Genomic DNA, 22,193 nt, shown 5'->3' with positions numbered 1-22,193 from the left:
ATGACAGAGGTGATGGTTACTTTGCTGCCGGTGATGTGACAAGGCAAACCCGCTGTTGCTAGCACTGGTTAGCAAGTTGGTGGCTTTCGTATTTCCTCGTTCCTCCTCAAAATCAGAGCAGAGGCACGAAAATGGACAATAGCGGGAAAGAAAAGGAGGCATCGGCTCTGATGGCGGAGGCCGAAAAGAAAGTGAAGTCATCGCAGTCGTTTTTCGGGGCGCTGTTTGGGTGAGTATGTCGGTTAGCTGCTGTTGAGCTAGTATTGTCAAGCTAAGGCCAACTAAGCGGAAGGTGGTTAGCTGTCAAACAACAACAACAACAACAAAAAACAAAAACCAAGTCTTAACCCCGCTGCAACACTGGGCTGCGCCGTATCTAGGTTGTAATGTCAAGTTGTTGTGATCAGTATTATGCGAGTGTGGCCAATGTTGTAGTTAAACTACATACGCAGCATTATCTCCCCTCCGATCCCTGCTGAATACACATCAGAGAAAAACTGAATAAACCCGTCTGTAGCAGTGAGCGGTCCACAGTTACACAGTCCCAGCCGGTGCGATGTCTGTTTGAGGGTGACTTTATTAGGTCAGGTGCGGCTGAGATGATAATAAAAGGGAAATTGTGTAACAGTTCATCTTGGACATTGGCTGAATTGTTGCAGCTGTAGCGCCATCACCTGGGGAAGTCTTGCAAGGTCACTCAGTGGTGAAGCGCGAATCACATGTCAATCACAGTTGTTTACATTAGGGTCATTGACAAATAAAGCTTTTAATCATGTTTTTTTAAAAAGTCTTTTTAAAATGGATATTATGCATATTTTTAAATTAGAATAATGTGTTTCAACAAGCCTTATTTGTGTTACAACTTTTCAAAGTTTTAAATTCATTTTTTTACTGTATTTTTAACTTCACCGCCTGAAAAATGTCAGGTGGCGCAACCAATTTTATATACTTTCCTTCTATTTATTGTAAGTGAAATTTTTGGCAAGTATACCTGAGTGTGTCTATAGTGGCTAACACATTGTTATTTTGTGGTTGAGTTTTTTGTTAACTATAATTTAAGATTCTTGCATTTCAGTGGCCAGGTATTTAATATTTTTAATATCCAATTTTGCATTTAAGTACAGAAAAACTTGTATATAAATATACAACTGAATCTGTTTAATACAATAGCTATATACCTCATAGTTTTCAACCATTTGTTCACTTTAACCTATCATTTATTGGTTTAAATAAATATTTTACCTGGTCGCACCACCTGACGATTCAGTTGTGTCACCTGACTTTTGCAGCTAATTTCAAATTAAACAGGCTTCTACTTAGACACCTGTTTAACCTTTAGCCTTTGCTAGCAAGTTCACACATATAGTTTTTTTTTAATAAAATGAAGAGTCTTATAATAAAATAACATTTTCCTAGTTTTACCTTGGTTGTACCACCTGACATGAAAAGTGTACCAGCCCAACTATGAGTTGAAAGTAGCTATTTTTATCAATATTTGAGAGAGCTCTACAAACCTTTTCACTCATCAATAAAGATCACTTGGGGTCCTCTGGCTGATGGAATATCCTGTTTGATGTTGTAACTATTCACTTCAGAATAAAAGATGCATGTATACAGTTGCAGCAGCCTGACATTTGACAATACACAAATTCCCAGACAAAAGTTTTTGAATTATCTTAACACCTTTAAAACTATTAATATTTGTGAATTTAGATTATTTAAAAGGTCTCAAACATGAAATCATGCCACAGTATTTATTTTGAATTTATTATTATTAAAATATCATATTTAATACTTTTCTCAGGCTGTTCATTAACTCGGATGGTTGTGCCACCTGACATTTTGGTGGTTTGAGATGCCAAAATATAGAATAAATACATTGTTATAATGTACTGAAAACATGGTTAAACTACAGCAGTTTTATAGAATAAAATGATGCATATCATGAATTAATTAAAATTATTTTAAAGGAAAGTAATGCACTCGGACACAAAAATATGCACATCGTGTCAATGACCCATTAACAGTGGAACGGATTTGTGCATTGCATCAGATTTAGTAAGGTAGTAATAAGATAAGCCACCAATCACACTCCGGTTGAGCATGGACATACCAGTCAAAAATGATTGATGTTTTAACTCAATTGTGTATGTATGCAACAGCCACATGACTATGAAATGCAGGGGAGTTTGAGGTAAAGCGTGAAGATGCAAGTGTACGTATAATTGAGTCTGGGTAATATGATTGAACTTATTTGATTGTCTTTAGCCTAGTGAAATGTCCCTGTCAGTCAAGAGACATGCCCAAAATATCCTTACTTTATCAATATGTATCACTTAAAATCATTATGGCATTTGATATTTGTCAGTGTCACCCAGCAATAGTCTGTATAACTCAAACTAAAGACTGTGAACTCAAACAATAAGAATAAAAAAGTAAATTAAGGCTCCTCGTTAAACTAAACATATGTGTTGTTACGCAGAGGTTCCTCCAAACTGGAAGAGGCCTGTGACATGTACGTGAGGGCAGCCAACATGTACAAAATGGCCAAAAACTGGTGTGGTAAGATCATTACACTTGTTCATTCAAATGATAAAAACGATTGCCCTTTCCTTGTTTATGTCTGTAAAGACATTCCATCCTCTAACGTGCAACATTTTTTAAAAAAAAATTTAGCTGCAGGAAATGCATTCTCCCAGGCTGCTCGCCTTCACCTGCAGATGCAGAGCAAACACGATGCAGCGACTAACTTCATAGATGCTGGAAACGCCTTCAAAAAAGCAGATCCACAAGGTAATCATCACTCATCACCACCCTTGGGATCTATAACTGCTGAAGTTTACTTGTAATGCCCATTACAAGCTGCTGTAGAGCTTCCAGTGGACTATGTACATAAAGCCAGTGTCAAATAATGTCTTTAAGATGCTCCAGACAAAGAGCTTTAACAGCATTATTTACGGCTCTTCCCACAGTGCAGTTAACACATGGGGATGTGGGCTAATTAATGCATTGTCCTGGTGAAAAGTGTAAATAAATGATGACATATATACCAATGGTCACCATCTTTTAGACACAGGAACATTGGTAAATGGACTCTCACCTTCAAACTTGCACTTCCCACAACTGTTTGCATCTAATGTTGTTGATCTTGGAATCTAGGTTTATTCTTTGTCCTTTTATTAACATTTGAAATTCACTGAATAATTGCAGGGATGGGGTCTTAAAATGTGTCTAAATTCTGTTATTTTTCTCAACAGAGGCCATAAACTGCCTGAACCGAGCTATTGAGATTTACACTGATATGGTGAGTCTATAAACAGGGGATCCCTCGTTAGTTAGTTTCTTTAGGTTACTGAATTAGACAAGGTTTAGCATAGCATCTATTACATTTAGCATCTGATGTATTTATGTAACACATAACTCTTGTTTTGTTTTGTTTTTTAGGGGCGCTTCACCATTGCAGCCAAACATCACATTAGCATTGCTGAGATATATGAGACAGAGCTGGTGGATATCGACAAGGTCAGACTGAATAACTGTTTATTGTTTATTATTTTTACCTATTAATTCCAGAGCAAATTCTTGCTTCCAGTTTAACTGCTGATCAGCTGTTTTAAACTGTCAGCTCTGTTAATGCTGTATGTCCAATCTTGTCCAACTTCCCTTCTAGGCCATTGCTCATTATGAACAGGCAGCAGATTATTACAAAGGGGAAGAGTCCACCAGGTGACTATTTCGAATAAGTAATATTTCTTTTAGGTTGGATTTTTTATTTTTGTTTATTTTATTTTTTTATAGGCTGATGCATTTTTATGCTTTTCATTTAGTTCTCATTAATGCAATTTGTTTTCATTTTACATCTTTTATATGCATATAGTTTTATTACTTGACTTGGTTTTTGACCTTGATTTTTTGTATGAACTGAGAAGCGTCTTTATTTTGCTTTTTAGTTCAGCAAACAAGTGCCTTCTGAAAGTAGCAACCTACGCAGCTCAGCTGGAACAGTACCCAAAAGCTATTGAGATCTATGAACAGGTGAGATCACCAGCAAGCCTTCATTTCCCTATGATATCAGTCATTCCAGGGGCTGCAGTAACAAAACTAACCTGAGCTGTACTCTGTGATTTTTAGGTTGGAACGCATGCAATGGACAGTACGCTCCTGAAATACAGTGCCAAGGATCACTTCTTCAAGGCAGCACTCTGTCACTTCTGTGTAGACATGCTGAATGCAAAAGTAAGGCGTAGCACAGAACTTGTGTCCATGTACGACAGTTGTAACACGAGCCACTGCTCTAATATTCATCCTCTTGTCACCCAGCTTGCTGTGCAGAAGTACGAAGAAATGTTTCCAGCCTTTTCAGACTCGAGAGAATGCAAACTGTTGAAGGTAGGCTTTGGTGGTATTTTGGCTCTAAAACCCTGAAACAAAAACACTGAATAATCCTCTGGCCATAGAGAGATGAGGCGGATGGAGAGCCCTTTAATGAAACAGTATGCTGGGATAAACCTTCCAACTGACTGACTGACTGCTGCTTTCCGTTTCTTTCCACTCTGGTCTCTGTTGTTTGTTTTCAATAAAGACTGTTGCTGACAGGTGCTTGAACTTGCTAACATCTACACGCCCCTCAATAACACTGAGGGAGCTTATAAGCACCAGTCGGCTTAGTACAGTTAAGGCCTTCCCTCAACACTCCCATTGGTGTTTAAACTGTACAAGTAATAATGACTTTAACAATGATTACAGGCATATAGACTTTGGATTGTAGGCTGTTGTTTTGGCAACAAAGTTTCTTCATTGTCTTTAACCCTTAGGATGTACTTTTTGGCTACAGCATTGTTATTAAAAAATGTTTTTTATTTAATCAGAAACTTCTAGATGCCTATGAAGAACAAAATGTGGATGCCTACACTGATTCGGTGAGTGGACAGTTTTCTTTCAGCAGAATAGAGGCATTTAGCCGAGGCTTTTAATTCAGGCTGTTTGAAGTTTCTGCATCAGTAAGTTTAAACATCCAGGGCTGACATCATTTTTTGTACAGTGTTTCTGGGTCAATATGCGTTAGTGCCAAAATGATTACTGTGAGTGAAGTGTTGGGATACCAGCAAAAATGATTAATTGTTGACTAGAGTCTCAAATACGATGAACTTAAGTATAAATCATGTGAGTCAGAAGGTGTCAGTGTGAACCTCCTCGTATCTTAAAGATTAATATTTTTTTCTTGACACAAACTGTTGAAGTCAAGAAGCAGGTGTATGAATGTAAAACAACAACAACAAAAAAAACAAAACAGATTGTTTTGTACTTTTCTTTTGGGGAATAAAAACCAGTACAAAAATCCCACCATACAAACCTTGAGATAATGTATATTATGATTTGGCGCTATACAAATAAAATTGAATTGAATTGAATTGAATTGAATTGATCTTTTTTGTGGTGTTTTCTAACATTTGGAATCTGGGTAATTTTGGTAACATTGACTGCTCATGTCTCAGGTGAAGGAATATGACACCATTTCACGGTTGGACCAGTGGCTCACTACCATGCTTCTCCGCATCAAGAAAACCATACAGGATGATGAGAGCGACCTTCGCTGATTTCCCTCCATGTTCGTCCTCAAGTCCTTAACAACAGACTTGCATCCCTTGTTTTGCCTGAACCTGTCACTTCCATTCTAGCAGCAATCTTAACTTTCTGACCATTTGCCCTTATATTCCTTCACAGATACTGTGTTTTCTTCCTACCATCTGCAGTATTTCTTCTTGCCTTTTTAGTCTGCTCCACTCAATCCTCCTAAAACTATGGTCTTTATAGGTATAAACACTATTTTCCTGAGTGCACACTGCACGCAGTATGTTGTTGTATATCGTTATGATACCGGTATTGGCCCAATAGTTGAAATTTTAATAATTGGGCTGCAATACCAAAATACTCATACCAGCACACTTTCATAATAAAGGCTTTATTTTATTTTCATTATATAAAATGGATGAGAGGTTGCCAACTTACCAACACTTCGATGTACAAAAAATATTTTCCAGAATGTGCTTTAGAATGACCTAAATGGACCTCAATGCCATTATTGACTAAAGCAGTCACATTGGTTTTTGGTACTCTTTAGTGCTCGAGTATACTGTAGGTCATATCGGGGCATCTCTAAGTAAACAGCACTTCATCACAGCTGCGGAGCTCCTCCAAGCAGAGAGGCCAAGAGTTTCTGAGGTTATTCCATGGCAAATACCCCCTCTGCCTTATACTGCGAAGTTCTCAGGATGTGAACAGCTAGATTTGATGAAAAAAAAAAAAAATCAGTGCTTTTATCAAGCGTTATAAATTAATTAGCTAATTTCTCTTTGTCATTTCCATTTAAAGTGCTTTTATTCCACAAAAGAAGGTGAAAAAAGCTCATCAGCTTTGTGAACATTTGCATGGTTTGATACCAATGAGAAGACTAGAACAGCTGATTTCAACTGTATAGGAATTATTTCTCAAATGTTATTTTTGTTTTGTTTTGTTTTTTTGTCATTGTCTGATTTGTGTTTGTTTTCTGTCATGACTAACCAGGCTGAAAAAGAAAAAAAAAAAAAACATTTTTAAGGCCTGCACAAGATGCAATACAATGAAGAAAAAGGAGCTTTACTGATCTGAACACTGTGCTCATGTATCCTCCTGGTGATTTAGACAATTGGTCTTAAATAATTTGTATATCAGTGATGTTTCCTGTCAAACGTCTGAATAAACCTGTCTTAGCACAGAATCCTGGGCGTGGCCTCATCTGCCTGCTCTGCGGGGTGAAGTGATCTGCCGAGCTCATGTACAGACCTGTACCTGCTCCTGATCAGATTGCTATCATTAAAATCGTGATATGAAATGACGTGGTCAGAAAACCTGTGCTGTCAGTAGGATCTTCATTTTCCTGGAAACCGATTTACTCTTCTGTCGCTTCAGCATTCCGTCGGTGTGGCTTCATCTTGGGTTCAGTAAGTGGTTTATAAGACTTGAATGTTAAATTGTCCTTGTAACTGTTTCGACCTCTTCACATATTTTTTTAACTCCTGGTTTAAGGTCTAACCTGCTGCACAGGTGTCTGTCTCGGTTTGTTTGTTAAATCGAACTTTAATCGAGTCCTGCTTGAATTAATCCATAAAAATATCTTGCAAACTTACAGGAGATGTAATAGAAAGTACCCATATACTTGTCATGATTTCGTCTTGTGCTTAAATTCGTGGACCTCAGGTGTTTCTCCTTCATTGTGATGAGGTTTAATCGCCGATGCCCCACAGGACTTTTCTCCTTTGTTATTTGTACAAACAGTTTTTGCCGCTAATTAAACACTGGAGAGAAGGATGCGTTCAAGTGCATCCCAGTAGAGTACACATCACCTGCGCAGAATGAAGTCTTTTTTAGTTTTTCTTCTTTAAATGAGACAACAGAGCCACACTATACAGATTAGTTCAGAAAGGAGATTATTAAAAAAAAAAAAAAAAATCTTAATAACTCGATACCACTTAATAACGGGAATTTCTTGTTTCTTGGACATGACACTGATTTAACAAGAATTTCTTGTTCATTAGACGTGTGACCGAATATTCATTTCCCTATTGAAGAGACTCATTTTCTTTCCTCAGCATTTTAAATTGTACTATCTATCAGATTGTGAGAGTATAAAAGCAGCTGTGTCATAATTTACTTATATAACTTAATCTGTGTATTATACCAAACTAAGAAATATAACTAATTTGATCAGGTATTTCTCCAGAATGTGCTTCCATGATGTCAGCTCTTTAAGTGGAGTTTGCAAATTTAAAAAAAAAAAAAAGGAATATTGTGCGGTACAATTCACAATCAACATTAAATGCTGTCACCTTTCAAGTCTGTTCAAGCCTTGTGGTGTGTTCATTTACGTAAAGGGGTCCTGTCACCACTATTGTTTTTTCTGTTGGCAGGTACAACCAGTGTGTCACCTGCTGGCAGAGTCTGTGTAACCTGAAGACAATAACACAGCAGGTCCCAGGACCATCTCCCCTGAAATATGAACCACTTCTAGGAACCACACACCACACAGCTTTGTTTACTTACCTCGAGCCAATGAGACGCATTCACTCTTTCTACGTTATGTCTCTCCTGGTGACTTTATTTATGATTTTATACTCGACCATACACCTAGAGACACACAGTGCGGAACCAGAGGACGCCGTTATGCATTTGAGGCTCCAAATCCACGACAGCGATGTGAAAACACAATCCCCCAAGCTGGAAACCTTCACCAGTCCTCCCCCTGATGTCCACAATGTGTCTGTTTCTGATGGCTTCAGACAGACCATCCCTCAAAATCAAGCGTACTGGAACCGTCTGCTGTACTTGTCCCTCAGGAATCTGGACAAGGGGGAAAACCCTCCCAGACATGACATGCATTGGTCTCGCTGCAGGGAGACAAATCAAGAGTTTCTGCAAACCAATGTGCACGACTTCTCCTCCTACCCTGTCTTATTCCGGGACTTTGTGCAGGGCATGAACTGCAGGTCCTCTCCAGTCCTGATCAATCAACCCAACAAGTGCGTCTCCAGTGAAGAGGACGGGGCCAACCAGACCTCTCTGCTGTTTGCCATCAAGTCAGCTCCTGGGAACTTTGAGCAGAGACAAGCGGTGCGGGAGACCTGGGGCAGAGAGGGGCTGTATCACGAAGGACTAAGAGTTCGCAGAGTGTTCCTCCTGGGTAAATCCCCGCAGGATGACCCTGACCTCAGCCCACTGCTGTCATTTGAAGCACAACATTTTGGGGACCTCTTGCAGTGGGATTTTGAAGAATCCTTTTTGAACCTGACCCTTAAAATGAATGTTTTCCTCCAATGGACACTGAAACACTGTCCTCATGTCTCCTTTGTCTTTAGTGGGGATGATGATGTATTTGTCAACACACCGGCATTGCTCAGCTACCTGCTGTCTTTGAAGGGCTCTGAAGCGTCTCAGTTGTATGTTGGACATGTCATAAGCACAGCAAAGCCCCTCAGAGACCCTAACATCAAATACTACATTCCTCTAAGCTTCTATGACGGCCCGTACCCTGCTTATGCTGGTGGAGGTGGCTTTCTTATCTCTGGAGTGCTGCTACAACCCCTATATTCAGTTTCGCGTGTCATTCCTTTCTTCCCAATTGATGACGTCTACATGGGGATGTGCGCTAAGGCTCTGGGAGTTTCTTCGGAAGCTCACGCAGGCTTTCAGACCTTTGACATCAAGGAGCAGGATCGTGAGAATCTGTGTGTATATAAAGATCTTATTCTAATTCACCAGCGCTCGCCATCGCAGATGAAGAAGTTGTGGAAGGGCATTCACAGCCCGTTGCTTACTTGTTGAACTGGACTGATGAGCAAAAGATGTAGAGATAAGAATAAAAACGGATTATTGAAACCATAATGTTATCTGCTTCCATAATTTCCGTTGACACTATTGTAGCATGAAAAAATGCAGAGTAGTTCCGTTAAGAAATCTGAAGCAAAGATCTTTTCAAGATTAAACAACTGAGTTTCCTACTGAGTTAAAAAAAAAAAAAGATAAATCAAGATTTTTAGTTCAATATTTTATTTTCCACAAAACACCAAACATGTAACATGGGCTAGATGGGTGCACAGTTCTGGGACTTTGTGTAGTGTGTAACAGCATTATAGCATACAAACCCATCTAACATTTGGCTGGTATGCAAAAACCATTAAAACAGGTAAGTTCTTTAATATGTACAAGTGAAATCAGTCACTGTGGTGGAACACAAGGAAACCTGTTAAATACCATAATCACTGAAGAAGACAGCTACAGGAGAAGGAACATACACAACAGGGGTAAACCGCCACCATTTATTGCTTGGTTTGTGTGGTTATTTTATATGCATTCTTACTGCACCAGCTGTTTTTTTTTTGCTGTACTTAAATAACCATGGTGTGAAATACAAGTTTGATTTAGCATTTATAGAGGAGTTATACGACTGAAAGTAAATCTGTCAACTTAAGGCACCGAATCCAGAGGCATGAAGTTTAGTATTTTTGAAAGCACAATCATTCTTCCTTGTGCAGAAAGATATTGACACATCATATCAAAACTACCTCTTTATTAATAGTAAAAGGTGTGCAACAGTCTCAATCCTGACCCACTCCCACATTTTTCACCAAACTACAGCTCATTCCATCCTGTGAATGCGATTATTTATCATACAGGTCAAGTGGGTAGTGCTCTTTGTACTGCTGCACGTGCCTCCACAGGGATTCTCTCTGCTTGTCCAGGTTGGGCGTCATCTCCTGGTACACATCTGTGAACAACAGTTCGGGATTGGGCTTCAGGCGCCTCTCAGCCCTCTCGAATGCCTCCATCACCGTCTTGCGGGACTGCTTCCTCCAGCTCCTCTCATCATCTTCGCTCCACCAGCTGCGGGCTGTCATGTAATGTCTCAGCCTGGAGATGGGATGGTCCTGCTTGTCCCAGTAGTTCACCTCGTCCACTGAGCGGTAAGCTGAGCTGTCGTCACTGGTGCTGTGGTGGCCAATTCTGAAGAATGAGCAGAATTATTTTTCTTCAGTTGACTTTCCATAAGAATATTTTAGGGCTTGATACATTTTCTACAAGCCTTGGTAGAAATTTTCCTCTTCAAAAAAATGTAGAATTGCAACAATTTAAAATCCTGTCCCCTCATTGGCTCTTTTACATCAGGGGCTTCAAATTCTTACAATTTCAAATATTAATACTGCAGGTATGTGCTTTTAATATATGCAATACAATTTCAAATCTAAGTAAATGTATGTAAAATAAAAAGCTATGTCTATTCTTCTGATTAGTCACTTGAGCTCTGATTAGTCACTTGAGCTCTGCTGCAATGCTTTTGATCCTTGTTTTTAACCGGCTATCAAGAGTCTGATAATGTTATAGGAGTGCAATGTTAAAGCCGTGCATTACTTATGACTAAACCTACAGCAGTTCCAGCTCAAAATATATGTTGCTGAAAGCATCTGCAGGTGGTGGAAGTGGTTGTGGTTGTCTGGTTCACATGGCAGTTTAACCACAGAGAGTGAACGCTACATCTAAAAACCCAGACCACCTTCTCTAGCTGTACTTTTGTTCACTGCAGCAGCTGGCTGAAAGCTGATAAAAATATACACAGGTCTGTCCAAACTATAATCATCTAATTCCCTTCAGTTTCAAACACATACTGTAGCTTATAAATGATTTTATATCAATTGGTGCCAAATGTTTCTGACTGTTTTGGTATATTAATTTATAATGGTCATTCCACCTCTAGGCTGAAGTCACATTTGGTGTCTAACCACCAACTGCTAGTTCCGCCTTATATCTTATTCAAAGTTGCATGATGGCCATTCTGTCTTTAATTACCAAGACATGATTTCTCATTTAAAAAGATAAAAAAACAAAAAACAAAAAAACAACCTAAACAATGCCTGTAATTTCTGTAATACTGTACGGCTCAGTTTTATTTTAGGAAATTCTGCATTTAAAAGCTGCTTGTTGTGGGGCGACCCGATAGCCGAATGGTTAGGGCACATACCACATGAGTGCAAATACATAGTGCAAATGAGTGAGTCACCGGTTCGACTCCCAACTGGTCCGACTCTTTCCTGCATGTCATTCCCCTTACTCTGCCCTTTCCTGTCAATCTCCACTGTCAAATAAAGGCACAAAAGCCCCAAAAAATATCTAAAAAAAAAAAAAAAAAAAAAAAAAAAAAGCTGCTTGTTGCCCACATGAGACTACAAAGGTTTGTCAGTATATGCTTTAAGCAACAAAAATTTAACCAGAACCTCATAATGGTGAGCTGTAAGTCTAAAAGTTTTGTCACAAACCACTCAACTAACCTGTAGGTCATCGCCTCAATGAGGAAGGGTTGGTTCTCAGCCACAGCTCTGCGGCGAGCTTCCTTTGTAGCATTGTACACAGCAAACACATCATTACCATCCACACGGATGGAAAGCATGCCGTAACCTGGACCACGGGCAGCTGTTCAATTTGAGAAAGAATGAAAGGTGTGTTCACAAAAGCAGCTGCAGATCTCAAATTAAATTATACAGAAAACCACAACAAGGCTTCTTACCAATGCCATCTCCCCTGTACTGTTCATTGGTGGGGGTAGAGATGGCGTAGCCATTGTTTCGGCAGAAGAATATCAATGGGCACTCGAGGGTGGCAGAGAAGTTGAAGCCGGCATGTGCGTCCCCTTCACTAGCTGCTCCCTCTCCGAAATAACAGATTACAGCGCGGTTGGTGTTTTCTCTCTTGACTGCATATGCAGCTCCAGCCGCTGAAACAGACACATCCAGCATGGGTATATATTTACAGGTGTATGCATGTATGCGGAGAAGTTAACACAGATGTGTACAGCTCACCTTGAGGAATCTGAGTGGCCAGAGGAGAGGAGATGGTGACAAAGTTCAGGTCTTTGGAGCCATAGTGGACAGGCATCTGCCGACCCTTGCCAAGGTCATCAGCATTGGCGTAACACTGAGCCATGAACAGATCCAGAGGAAAACCACGGTACATCAACACTCCTGCAGGGCCACATAGGAATTATAACACTATTACTCGCAAGACAAGAAAACCTGGGCAACTGATGGTCATTATATTCAGTGGACGTGAGGGAGGTGTATGAGGGGTGATTCAAATGACTGGAAGGTAGTGAAGACGTTCTATAGACAGTGGGAACAGTTAAAAGAGCAAAGCAGTGATTAAGAGAAGTAACCCACTGTCCCCTGAGAGAGCAGTTAGGGACACATTTAAAAGGATGTACAGTAGCAGGAGGGCGTGCAAGGGGTGAGACAGGAAAAAGAAAATTAGGAATGAAAACCTGATGACCATCTGTTTTTAAAATGTATCTGTCTGAATGCTTTTAACGTTTTTTTGTTTTATTTGATGTAAAGCATGCTGAGCTGCATTGTATGTATGCTATACAAGTTTGTATTTTAACTCATCTTTTAAGAGTACTGTGTTCGGTTTGTTTCCATACAGATATGTTGCTGGTCTATTTCTCCATGTATTCTATGTGTTTATTTTTTTGATGTGAAGAACTTCTGATGCTGTTTCTACTAACAAAGACTGACTGAGTGAATTTTCTAAATGACTGAACTGAATGACTGATACAGTTTGACATGAGTGTATTGTAGACATGTCATGTGATTCACTGACTGAATGAAGCTTTGTTTGCCCTAACCATCAACGGGCACCAAAGCATGCACCAGCACACCTGTTTTGAATAAACTGCCTCATAAGCTTGGACCAGAGCTAAAATCACTGCTGACACTGATCAGCTTATGTATGGTCCAGAGGGCTATCTGAAAACACAGGCTGTTTTTAAAAGAGCTATGCTACTAATCATGACAACTATTCTATACCTACCTCATATCTAACAAGGAACTAAGTCAAGTAAAATGATCTAAAACCGTGTGCTGCTTGATTCTTACCAGCCTCTCTGTATTGACCAAAGACCAGGTCATTTGGGTCAAGGGCAGCAGCACTACCAATATGTGTCCCCTCCTCACCATAGTTGGTCATGTAGAAGGAGATTCGACCCTGTAATCAAAAAACGAATTAACCCTCTTTCACAGTGATCTTGCTGTTTCATGGTTAAACAAGGAAATGCAAGAGGAAAAATGTACCTGTCTCTGAGACTCATAGAGAATGCGGTCCATTGTGTTGAGCAGAGTCATCTTCTGATAAAAGTTCAGAACTGTCTCTTTGGAGAGCTAAGCAGGAAACAAACACACAAAACAACCAATGAATAAACAAGATGTTACACTGCCACTTTTAATAACCAGAGGTGTAAGCAAGCTGATTGTACCTGAGGGTCTTGAGAGGGGTTGATGATATTTCCTTGTCTGTCCATCACCCGGTACACTGGGATCCCAGAGATGACATTGGGCTGGATGAACTCAAGATGATCCACAAACTCAGCTGAGGCTCCAGGAAACTGCGGCTTTTCCAGTGATGAGTCAAAGGGCTGCTGCCGGTGCATGGCCTGAAAGGTTGAATACAAGCATTATTTATTAACAACACCACTGTGGCTGTGGCAAAGAAAGGCCTTCTCTAAAACTGACACCACAAAGGAGGATTCATCTTTCTCGTAATAACAACATCCAAAGAAAAAACACTGCACCTGCCCTGATAAAATGTTATTATCTATGTTATTTTACGAAAGGCGATTTTATTTGAATATGTTCACATTTCCTCTTTAAAAGATTTGATGCATCTGTTGAGATTTTTTTCTTCTGTGACTTAACATGTTTCAGCATTAAAACAGGAAGATGGGATGTTGTTCTAATTCCATGCTATAGCTGTATTTTTAAGAATGTACAAAATCTTATCTTTGTAACAATAATCAAATAAATAAATAAATACTACAACAATAATAAGAATACAAACTCTTATCGTCATAATAAATTAAACAAATTATACAATATGAATGGACTGTTCTGTCCTAAAACGTAAAAATCCAAGGTGTAGTCTAGTGATGGAAGAACACTGTGATCCTCACAGTCAGCTCAGAAAATACTCATTTTCCAAGTATTAATTTGATACGTTTTTGATCCTGGAGCTGACACACGGTCATTTTACTTGCTCCTTTACCATCCACCTCAACACAGTCAATGACTGAGCAATTTTTGTATGCATAATGGCATTTATTTTTATACAGTAAAGCAGTGGTACACAGGTTTTACTTCAATATATTTCTCTGCACATATCAGATTGCTTCAATTGAACTCCTCACGCCCCTTTCTTCGACCAATAGGCACGTAGCTAGCGAAGTTTAGCCGGCTAGCTACCTGTGCTTTAGAGTCACAACAACAAACACAAGGTCAAGCTACTAATTACATTTCTAAATATAGATATATATATATATTCATAAACATGTAGTAACCTCATGTTTACTCGATAAATTGAGGAACCTTTACATAATTAACGTAAAGCTTTTTCCTGCTTGGTCGTCAGCTAAGCTAGCTACCCCACAACCCATTGCGGTAACTGAACTTCCAGCACGACGCTGAAGTTCGTTTCTGATTCGTCAGCTAAGGCACAAGTTCAAGGAAACTTACAATACGCGACCGACAGATTAAAAAAATTCACCAATCTGAAACTGTGAGGTTTTGAAGTGTCTTTGGGTTATCTGTGATTACCTAGCCCAGATTTGACAAGTAGAAAAGTTAGAAAAACACTCTTGTTTGGACCTGCTCTGATCTGATCTGGATGTGGGGAAAAAAGTGAAATCACCTTTCCTCACGCTCACGATTGAAATTAAGTTTTAACAAATGCGGTGGTAGTGTTCAAACAGAGCTAAAGGTTTAACTACATTGTCTAACAGCTTTTCAAAACAGTCACATGTGCAGATAATAGAGCATCAGTCGATCAGTATTTCACTGACGAATCGGAAGCCAACTTCAGCGTCCTCCATCTGCTACAGCGACCTTTCATGTTATTTAGCTGACGTTGGCTACTAGCAGAACAACACCAGCTCACTATGTTGCACATTTGAACTTACAGTGACCCTGAAGGCTCTGTGTTGAAGCAGCCTCGATGCCTTCAGTCCTGCCGTCTGGCGAACAGCGTGGAAACACACTCCATACATTTTCTTCATGCTGCTCACAGCCGCCATCTGCACAGTCCACTGTCGTACTTATTCAACCGCTCTGCCAGCTGGCGTGTCAGAAATGTTCAAAACTACAGTAGATGTCCAAGAGTTGCACGACAGGACAAGGTGACAACAACCGTTTTATCGCCTTTCAGCTCTGAGTGCCTCAATTTCCATCCACAACCACACTCACCCGGTCAAATCAGTTTTCATAACTTCCGGTCTAACCTTCAAAAATAAAACTCGAAGTGACCCAAAGCGTCACGTTTAAAATAAAGTGCAATGTTTTGGATCCCTACTGATTTATTAATAGTCCAATATTCCTTGGTGTTTTATATTTTGTAATCTTATATTTTATATAATTCGTTTATAATATCTCCAATCTCTGGTTTTGAATAGTGCATCATAAATAAACTTATTTTTATCTTCATGTTTTTCTACGACATATTTGCTATGCAATGTGGGTGATGTTTTTCCTACTATAAAGGTGTAGTAAAGATATATACACTCAAGTAATATTAATGCTAAAGGTTATGCAGTCAAATACAACAGCCCTACAAGAAATCCTACCGTAATGTATCACATAATGTTCAGTTTTTTGTTTTGTTTTGTTGTTTTTGTTTGTTCAGTGGTGCTGCTAAAACATATACAGAGAGGTGTCTCTGTTAGTTATCCCATTCTCACTGAAATGAATAATATGATATAAATATAAACTGCAGCCTCCAAAATGGCCATCAAATTGAATCATCACCGTCCTATAACAGTTTCAACACAAACTGATCATTATAATCGTCGTGCAGGAGGACTGCTGTATTAGACTGCATATAGTTTAAGAGCCAACTGAGTGTATGGCTAAAGGGGTTTGGGTGCAGAACAGAACATATGTTTACTGCACCTTTACAGTCTTTGCTCTTAATTTGAAGACAAAGATCTTGTCTGGAATAATCATACTTGACTAAGAAAAAAATCAAGGAAGCATTTGTTACCTGAGGCCGTCAAACACGTTTCCCAACCTTTTCCGCATTGTTGTATCATTGACAGATACACATTCATGCAGTGACCTTGTTCAGATTTTAAAAACTGAAACCAAGATTATAAGAACGTATTTTGCAGTTTTTTCTTTCCTCATAAGGTTGCTCTAATTATCTATAGACTAAAATGGGTCTGCATTGATGAATTCAGAACAGATTGGGTGAATAATAATGACAACAAAAACAACAACAACTATTTATAGAGCAACTTTTAAACATTGATGTGAAACAAGATAAATAATTAAAACTATTAGGCTACAACAAAAACCATCAGATAAGAAAAAGCTATTAAATAAAGTCCGTTTTAAGAAAAGATTTAAAAGAGCATAGTGAGGGTCATCACATTCATCACATTCAAGATGTTCCACCTTTTTCAAGATGTTCTTTACTGCTTTTTCAAACTTCGCTTACAGTGATCGACCATAACAGGATCACCGAAGGAAATATCAACGTGGTCACTGGTCGTATTCAGACCGCTGGAAAGATTGAGCAGTGTCAGAGCTGAGCAGAGGTAAAAATTTGCATTCTGCATTTCACTCAGTGCTGGCATTGATTGCTTTTAGTCCTGTGTATGTAAACTAGTTATGATAGTTTGTGAAAGCTCTCGTAAGGCAGGGTATTTTTCTCCGTGCTGTCCCTTAATATTTGACCTGTTCACTGGTCAGCGTTGTCTGTTAAAGCAGAGGGATGGACTGCAGGGACTGGACAGGTGGGTCAGGTGGAGCTGCAGGCTGGGGATTTTAGTTGCCAGGTGGCTGCTGTTGTTGACCTCGTCTCCACATATTTGTCCATATGACTTTCAAACTGTTTCCGTGTTATAGTTGTCTTTGCACAGTATGGACAATGATAATGCCTTTCTCTGCAAGGAAAAAACAAAATGAATCAAAGGGCATATAATGTCACTGTGGAACAGCTTTGTGTTACTGATTGGATAAATGACAGGAGTATTTCAGGTACAAGTAACATCTTATATTCTGACCTCCATGTTTTAAGTCCCTCACTCTGTGGATTTCCGTGTCCAAACACTTGCATAGTCTCCTGTTGGCCTGCAGATGAACAGCTGGCAGAAGGGGCAGGTAACCTCTGGAAAATGATGATAATCATGATTTAATTTTTGCTAGTTCCTTTACTTTAATTTGGTCACTGTATTTTGAAAGTATGTACCGGAAGTGGTGGTCATTTCTGCTTTGACACATTTCTTACGATTTTAATCAGCGTTGACTATGCGTCGAACCTCCCCAGTGTCACCGAACACGAAATAATTTAAACACATTATTTTTTATCATCACCAATGAAGGACATCCGTATGCACAAACTACAATATTATGGCGTCGTTTGCTTAAATAGGTTGGCTAGTTTTTGGTAGTTTAACGTTACTTCGTTTCGTATGGTCCCAGTGGGTCATATTTTGAAAGTATTCAGCGGAAGTGATGTATGTCTTCATGTCTCTATTAACGCAGTTTTTACTATTTTATTGTTGCAGTTTCCTGTTGTGACCACAAGAGGGAAGTGAAACCGCTGGTTATTATGAAGGTGACCCGTTAACATGATAAAACGACCAATCATAAAAAATAGCGTAAATTAAGACATGACTACCACTTGATTTGATATTGATATTTTTTTCTCTCCCTATGACCATCCCGGCGGTCAGTATGATTAATTAAAGCAGTTGTCAGCTCTACCTCTTCGCTCTTATGTCATCAGAAAGGGTCCTTCAGCGGCAAAACAAGTGACATCATCTACCCTCGACGAACGACTTTTCCTCGATGGTGGCGGCGTGATGGAGGTGTGCGGCTCTTCAAATGTTGCCCTGAGAGAGTTTGGCTGTGAGCAGAGCTTACTGTCCCGACCTGACGGCTCAGCGTCCTTCATCCAAGGTAAGGACACATGGAAATATGTCCCGGAGGCGGCTGTAGGAGGCGGCTACTCGTTCATGTTTGGGATTATCTTCAGTGTGCTGTAGCTCCCCGCTTTCTTAGCCCCTGTGTAGAAATTGATAACGCTGCTCAGAAGCCACTGACAAATCTGTGAAAACGGATTTTTACTCTGAAAGCAACAATCGCAGATAGAGATTTCTGCCCGGTCCGGAGTGGAGACCACACGTTGGGTGCTCCTGCAGAGACCAGGCTTTAGGTTCACAACATGACATCTTGTGTTTTTTACGAATAGGTTGACTGTCTTCAAAGGTGGTTTCCAAGAAATAATATCTAAGAGAAGTGTTTGCTCCTGTTTTGTGGGAGTAAACAAGGTGAGACCAATACATATATAGTGAGAGCAGCTGTGATGTAAGATTACCGTCTGTCTACCACCCATCAATGCAGGACATGGACTTAAATCAGACCTTGGCTTTAAGTGATCACTTGTTTTTTTTTAATAAAATAAGATTTAAGTTCCCTATTTACAAAAACACATGAGGCCTGAGCACCTGTTAATTCAAACATCTAGTTTGTTTCATGGTGACATTATTTATTCTAAATATTGGCTCTGAAAGTGGAGCAATGAATGAATGTGACATTGAAAGCTTTTATTTTGTATGATGGCCATTGTCTGTTTTGAGGTGGTGTTGTATTATTGGCCATTCTAGTTGATTTTTCAGTGCCTCAGTTATAAATATGATCCATCTCCAGTGGACGCTTCAGTGACCACAGCCTCTAAGTTGTTTCTCCTCTTTTGTTTTTATCTGCAGGTGACACAAGTGTGTTGGCTGGAGTGTACGGACCAGCTGAGGTTAAGGTCAGCAAGGAGATCTATGACCGGGCCACACTGGAGGTGTTGATACAGCCCAAAGTGGGACTGCCAAGTAAGTCTTTAGCCAAAGGGGAAAAAATCTTATTATGCAGCTTCATCTGATTTGTTGTTTAATGTAGTACCTGAATGTTGCTGATGCAGTGTGGGCGATTATTTACTCTTTAAAGTCATGCATGCAGTGTAGGCAAGATACTGTAGTTACAATGTAGTGCTTATGATAATAATAATAGAAAAAGAAATTGTAAGGATAAGTTGCACATAATAATAATAATAGAAAAGAGATGTCTCTAGAAGCATTTAAAGGGAAATGAGGAAATTTAAGTCAAACTTCAGAGTTTTAAGAAGGTTGTAACTGTTAATTTTAGAGCCTTGTCCACTTCTTCTGTTCAAAGCTGCTATACCCCCCCACACACCACAAGGTGGAGTAAGTGAGCCAGTAGGTTTCTGTCTGATTCAAGCATGTATCCCATCTTTTATTTACTTTCTAGGTGTCAGGGAGCGATCCCAGGAGCAGTGTGTGCGAGAAACCTGTGAGGCATCTCTGCTCTTGTCTCTTCATCCTCGCTCCTCCCTCACTCTCATTCTCCAGGTGTTGCATGACGATGGCTCAGTATCCTTCAGTAAAGTTCACTGCTGTGGTAAAGTTCATTCCCAGTGTGCAGGTGGGTCACTGAAGTGGTCTCCTGATGGTTGTTGGTCCTTGGTGCGTGTTCCTCCTTAGCGCGTCCTCAGCTCCTGTCCTGCTTCCTGAATGCCGCCTGTATGGCTCTCATGGACACAGGCTTGCCTATGAGTTGCCTGTTCTGCGGAGTGACCTGTGCCATCGACGCAGACGGTCAGATCATCACAGACCCCACTGCAGCTCAGGAGAAGGTAAATCTGAGGCTCGTGTGCTGTGTAAAAAAAAAAAAACACCCCCGAACACGAATATGAAATATGTATGAATCTCTCTCTTGGTTTGAAGTGAGAAATAGATTGCTGTATTCACTGAGGGTTTTCATAAGGAATAAAAAACTATCCATCAGTACAAGTTTACACAAGTATTCAACAAGGCATGCTGCTATATATGTATGTATGTATGTATGTGTGTGTGTGTGTGTATATATATATATATATATATATATATATATATATATATATATATATATATACATACATACATACATACATACATACATACATATACAGAGCAATGCAGGAATGGAGATTACTATACAACAAAATGATATATATGGTTTTAAAGAAACACGAAAAGAGCATCACCTAAGAAGAAAATGTAGTAATTTAATTAGTATATTTTAGTGTGTCTCATGGTCATGCAGTGTTTAAGGATAATATTTATCTATATATAATAATAATAATATATATAGATAATCATGTCCATTCCCTTTGTGTTTGTGTTAATTAAATTTAGTCAGTTGTTATTGTTGTGTGCATGATTATGTGTTATGCTGTGTAGTGTAATGAGTAGTGCGAGTGTGTACAGTTGTATTGACAACATCTGAACTGTGTGGACCCCAGGGAGGATAGCTGCTGCTGTGCAAAAGCTAATGTGGATCTTAATAAACAAACAAATACTTTTATATTGAGTGTAGCTGTTGGTTAAATTTTTGAAAAAGTCCTGTGGTGTCTAAACAATTGAATTCAGAAAAATGTTAATGGATCAGCTGAGAGGAACCAGTTTTATCATGTGTGTACTCACTGGGGTGAGAGGTGTGGGAAGAGTTGTGTATGTTTTATTGGTTCATATCAACCAAATCATCAGTTTCATTGTTCAGGAGTAAAAAGGACATTTAAAGGCCTCAGGTTTGTATGTTCATGAATAGACTACACACTTGAAAAGCCTTTAAACAGATTTAATACACATTAGCAGTCTGATGCATTAGAGTAAATTACACATAACATATAAACCCTCCTACAGGCCAGTCTGCTCTAAGTCTGTTTCCACAGTGAAATGAGTTTTACTTCAGTGACTCATATCTTGTACGTTGTGCATGTAAAAGATAATTCAGGTCCCAAAATCGCTTCTCGTTTCAGCTAGAAAACTAAGAGCAGCAGATTTCACTCTGTCCTAACCTTCTATAAGTCTGTGGTTCAGGCCTGTTTTCTGGGAGATGGTGAACAGACTCAGATTCAGGGCACACCAAAAAGAAAATCTTAATTTCATTATAACAGATTCATTTGTAAAATACAGTGAGCGTCACAGATTAATGACGTGTTACCACTTGGGGAATTTTGCTTGTATGATTTTGCCTGTGAAAAACATTCGTGGAAATTTCTGTTCCCGTCTCACCAGGAAAGTCGAGCTTTGATGACCTTTGCTATTGACAGCACAGAACGCAGAGTATTGATGTCGTCAACCAAAGGATCATTTTCAGTTCATGAGGTGAGTGAATGGATGAGTTATTTCTCCCAGAAAGACTTCGACATTGCACAATTTATTCATCACGCATCTGTCACTACTGTGAAAGCTCTATCAGCGATTTCTATCAGGACCGATGACGACGAGATGTTTTCCTGTCTCTGCCTGTGGTGATTATCACAGACCTTTCATATTTTGGCTTGTCTTTAATGTCTGTTTCTCTTCTTCTGCAGCTGCAGCAGTGTATAGCAGTCAGTCAGAAAGCATCAGAGAAGATCTTCCAGTTCTACAGGGACTCTGTCAGGCGGCGGTACTCCAAAACCCTCTGATGAAGAAGCAGCTCTCTTTTTTTCTTTTTTTTTTCTAGTCTTTTTTTAAACACCGCATAAAAATACTGATGTTGTAATAAAATATTCAACGACCACTTTGGGCTACC

The 22,193-nt window shown here is 39.4% G+C and overlaps 4 protein-coding genes and 1 long non-coding RNA gene across 5 annotated transcripts; 3 read left to right on the top strand and 2 right to left on the bottom strand.

The window, feature by feature from the left end:
- The first annotated feature begins 7 nt into the window (after window positions 1-7).
- On the top strand, window positions 8-6,757 carry napab (N-ethylmaleimide-sensitive factor attachment protein, alpha b). The gene is made up of 11 exons (XM_071496582.1): window positions 8-229; window positions 2,483-2,562; window positions 2,677-2,793; window positions 3,258-3,304; window positions 3,445-3,522; window positions 3,671-3,726; window positions 3,951-4,035; window positions 4,132-4,236; window positions 4,321-4,389; window positions 4,869-4,919; window positions 5,496-6,757. Exons 1-11 carry the CDS (start codon window positions 132-134, stop codon window positions 5,595-5,597), a joined length of 888 nt encoding a protein of 295 aa, XP_071352683.1. The 5' UTR covers window positions 8-131; the 3' UTR covers window positions 5,598-6,757.
- An 84-nt stretch (window positions 6,758-6,841) lies between these two features.
- On the top strand, window positions 6,842-10,078 carry b3gnt2l (UDP-GlcNAc:betaGal beta-1,3-N-acetylglucosaminyltransferase 2, like). The gene is made up of 2 exons (XM_071496581.1): window positions 6,842-6,980; window positions 7,947-10,078. Exon 2 carries the CDS (start codon window positions 8,089-8,091, stop codon window positions 9,355-9,357), a length of 1,269 nt encoding a protein of 422 aa, XP_071352682.1. The 5' UTR covers window positions 6,842-6,980; window positions 7,947-8,088; the 3' UTR covers window positions 9,358-10,078.
- On the bottom strand, window positions 9,566-15,841 carry bckdha (branched chain keto acid dehydrogenase E1 subunit alpha). Its single transcript, XM_071496580.1, has 8 exons — window positions 15,527-15,841; window positions 13,832-14,008; window positions 13,650-13,736; window positions 13,455-13,563; window positions 12,384-12,545; window positions 12,092-12,298; window positions 11,856-11,997; window positions 9,566-10,536 (listed from the first exon to the last, which is right to left on the bottom strand). The coding sequence occupies exons 1-8, from the start codon at window positions 15,638-15,640 to the stop codon at window positions 10,194-10,196; spliced, it is 1,341 nt and encodes a 446-aa protein (XP_071352681.1). The 5' UTR covers window positions 15,641-15,841; the 3' UTR covers window positions 9,566-10,193.
- A 1,430-nt stretch (window positions 15,842-17,271) lies between these two features.
- LOC139631916 (uncharacterized) lies at window positions 17,272-18,471 on the bottom strand. The gene is made up of 3 exons (XR_011693468.1): window positions 18,330-18,471; window positions 17,627-17,730; window positions 17,272-17,506 (listed from the first exon to the last, which is right to left on the bottom strand). It is a non-coding gene; the product is annotated as an uncharacterized lncRNA (long non-coding RNA).
- exosc5 (exosome component 5) lies at window positions 18,366-22,181 on the top strand. Its single transcript, XM_071496586.1, has 6 exons — window positions 18,366-18,524; window positions 19,334-19,447; window positions 19,884-20,005; window positions 20,128-20,268; window positions 21,692-21,781; window positions 21,991-22,181. Exons 1-6 carry the CDS (start codon window positions 18,428-18,430, stop codon window positions 22,084-22,086), a joined length of 660 nt encoding a protein of 219 aa, XP_071352687.1. The 5' UTR covers window positions 18,366-18,427; the 3' UTR covers window positions 22,087-22,181.
- The last annotated feature ends 12 nt before the right edge of the window (window positions 22,182-22,193 follow it).

Source organism: Trachinotus anak, unplaced genomic scaffold (assembly GCF_046630095.1).
Source record: "Trachinotus anak isolate AG129_WGS33_773 ecotype Australia unplaced genomic scaffold, CSIRO_AGI_Tana_v1 ptg000014l, whole genome shotgun sequence".
Classification (NCBI taxonomy): Eukaryota; Metazoa; Chordata; class Actinopteri; order Carangiformes; family Carangidae; genus Trachinotus; species Trachinotus anak.
Note: the sequence above shows the minus strand (reverse complement) of the source record. Positions and strands in the feature narration are given on the sequence as shown.

Coding starts and splice junctions, on each gene's coding strand:
- napab (XM_071496582.1), top strand. CDS start 132: ATGGACAATAGCGGGAAAGAAAAGGAGGCATCGGCTCTGATGGCGGAG. Junction 4,036..4,131: donor CTATTGAGATCTATGAACAG/GTGAGATCACCA, acceptor TGTGATTTTTAG/GTTGGAACGCATGCAATGGA. Junction 4,390..4,868: donor GAGAATGCAAACTGTTGAAG/GTAGGCTTTGGT, acceptor TTATTTAATCAG/AAACTTCTAGATGCCTATGA.
- b3gnt2l (XM_071496581.1), top strand. CDS start 8,089: ATGAGACGCATTCACTCTTTCTACGTTATGTCTCTCCTGGTGACTTTA.
- bckdha (XM_071496580.1), bottom strand. CDS start 15,640: ATGGCGGCTGTGAGCAGCATGAAGAAAATGTATGGAGTGTGTTTCCAC. Junction 13,737..13,831: donor ACCCCTCTCAAGACCCTCAG/GTACAATCAGCT, acceptor TTTCCTGCTTAG/CTCTCCAAAGAGACAGTTCT. Junction 12,546..13,454: donor TGGTCAATACAGAGAGGCTG/GTAAGAATCAAG, acceptor GTGGCCCTGCAG/GAGTGTTGATGTACCGTGGT.
- exosc5 (XM_071496586.1), top strand. CDS start 18,428: ATGGAGGTGTGCGGCTCTTCAAATGTTGCCCTGAGAGAGTTTGGCTGT. Junction 18,525..19,333: donor CTCAGCGTCCTTCATCCAAG/GTAAGGACACAT, acceptor TTTTATCTGCAG/GTGACACAAGTGTGTTGGCT. Junction 21,782..21,990: donor GATCATTTTCAGTTCATGAG/GTGAGTGAATGG, acceptor CTTCTTCTGCAG/CTGCAGCAGTGTATAGCAGT.